The sequence below is a fragment of the Corvus kubaryi genome, unplaced genomic scaffold (assembly GCF_017639235.1).
Source record: "Corvus kubaryi isolate FWS band 111438036 unplaced genomic scaffold, C.kubaryi_AGA036_p1.0 37220, whole genome shotgun sequence".
Classification (NCBI taxonomy): Eukaryota; Metazoa; Chordata; class Aves; order Passeriformes; family Corvidae; genus Corvus; species Corvus kubaryi.
This window is the reverse complement of record NW_024581063.1, coordinates 187,103-188,305: the sequence shown is the minus strand read 5'-3', so window position 1 is coordinate 188,305 and position 1,203 is coordinate 187,103. Positions and strand designations below refer to the sequence as shown.

Genomic DNA, 1,203 nt, shown 5'->3' with positions numbered 1-1,203 from the left:
AGGTGCTGTGTCCCAGTGGCCCCGGAGCCATCCCAGTGAGGAGTAGGGGCTGTGTCCCAGTGGCCCCGAGCCCTTCCAGGTAGGAATAACCCTGTTGGTGTGTGTGTTGCAGAGTCCGTCCGGAACACGCCCAGCACGGACACGATGCCGGCGGCCGCGGCCGTGCCCAGCGCGGAGCTGCCCGAGCCTGAGGGGCCGTTCCTGCCCGCGGAGGAGGAGCCCCAGGGCCCCCCCACGGCCCACGTGCGCCCCTCGCACCCCCTCAAGAGCTTCGCCGTGCCCGCCGTGCCCCCCACCGGGGGCCCCTTCGACCCCGCCCTGCCCAGCACCCCCCTGCTGACACAGCAAGGTGAGGGATTTCGGGAACAAAGGGAGGGTGGAGTTGGGCAGCAAAGGACATATGGCAGAGGCTGGGGTGGGTTTTGTTGGTGTCATTTTCTGTACATAAATAAGACAATATTCAAATCCAACGCTCCACAATTCAAGCATTCTTTTCGCCTGATAGAATCCTTTTCCTTCATGGAATCACCCCAGACTGGTTTGGGTTGGAAGGGAGCTTTAAAGCCCATCTAGTGCTGTCCCCTGCCCTGGGCAGGGACACCTTCCACTGCGCCAGGATGTTCCAAGCCCCGTCCAACCTGGCCTTGGACACTGCCAGGGATCCAGGAGCAGCCACAGCTGCTCTGGGCACCCTGTGCCAGGGCCTCCCCACCCTCACAGCCAGGAATTCCTTCCCAATATCCCATCAATCCCTTCCCCTTGGCAGTGGGAAGCCATTCCCTGTCCTTACTCTAGCAGACCCAGTGGCCCGAGCTGACCGTGTCCCAACCCTTTGCAGCTCCTGGGCACCCCGTCCACGCGGTGAAGACGGCGTCCATCGGCACCTTGGGCAGGACTCGGCCGCCCGTGCCCGTGGTGGTGCCCAGCGCCCCCGAGGTGCAGGAGACCATGCGGATGCTGGAGGACTCGGAGAGCGTAGGTACCCCTGCCCGGGCGGCAGGGCCGGGGCTCTGCGGGGATCCTGCACCCGCACCTCCAGGGCACAGGGGAGCGGGGCTCGGGGCTGCACTGCCCGGGAACGCGCAGAGAGCGGGGAGGGAATCGCCTCCTGCAGGGAGGGTCCTGCTGAGTCCTGCAGCTTCTCCAGCCCTGCAGAGCATTCCCAGTGCCATTCCTGAGCCCTGCAGAGCATTCCCAGTGCCA

At 65.0% G+C, this 1,203-nt stretch overlaps 1 protein-coding gene across 10 annotated transcripts in view; it reads left to right on the top strand.

The window, feature by feature from the left end:
- The window catches only part of NEO1 (neogenin 1), a 165,339-nt gene that overhangs the window by 159,993 nt on the left and 4,143 nt on the right, over positions 1 to 1,203 (top strand). For all 10 annotated transcript variants that reach the window (XM_042022697.1, XM_042022698.1, XM_042022696.1 and 7 more), the window contains 2 exons: positions 113 to 349; positions 839 to 975. In XM_042022697.1, coding sequence (XP_041878631.1) covers positions 113 to 349; positions 839 to 975 — 374 coding nt within the window. The remainder of the gene's footprint in view (positions 1 to 112; positions 350 to 838; positions 976 to 1,203) is intronic.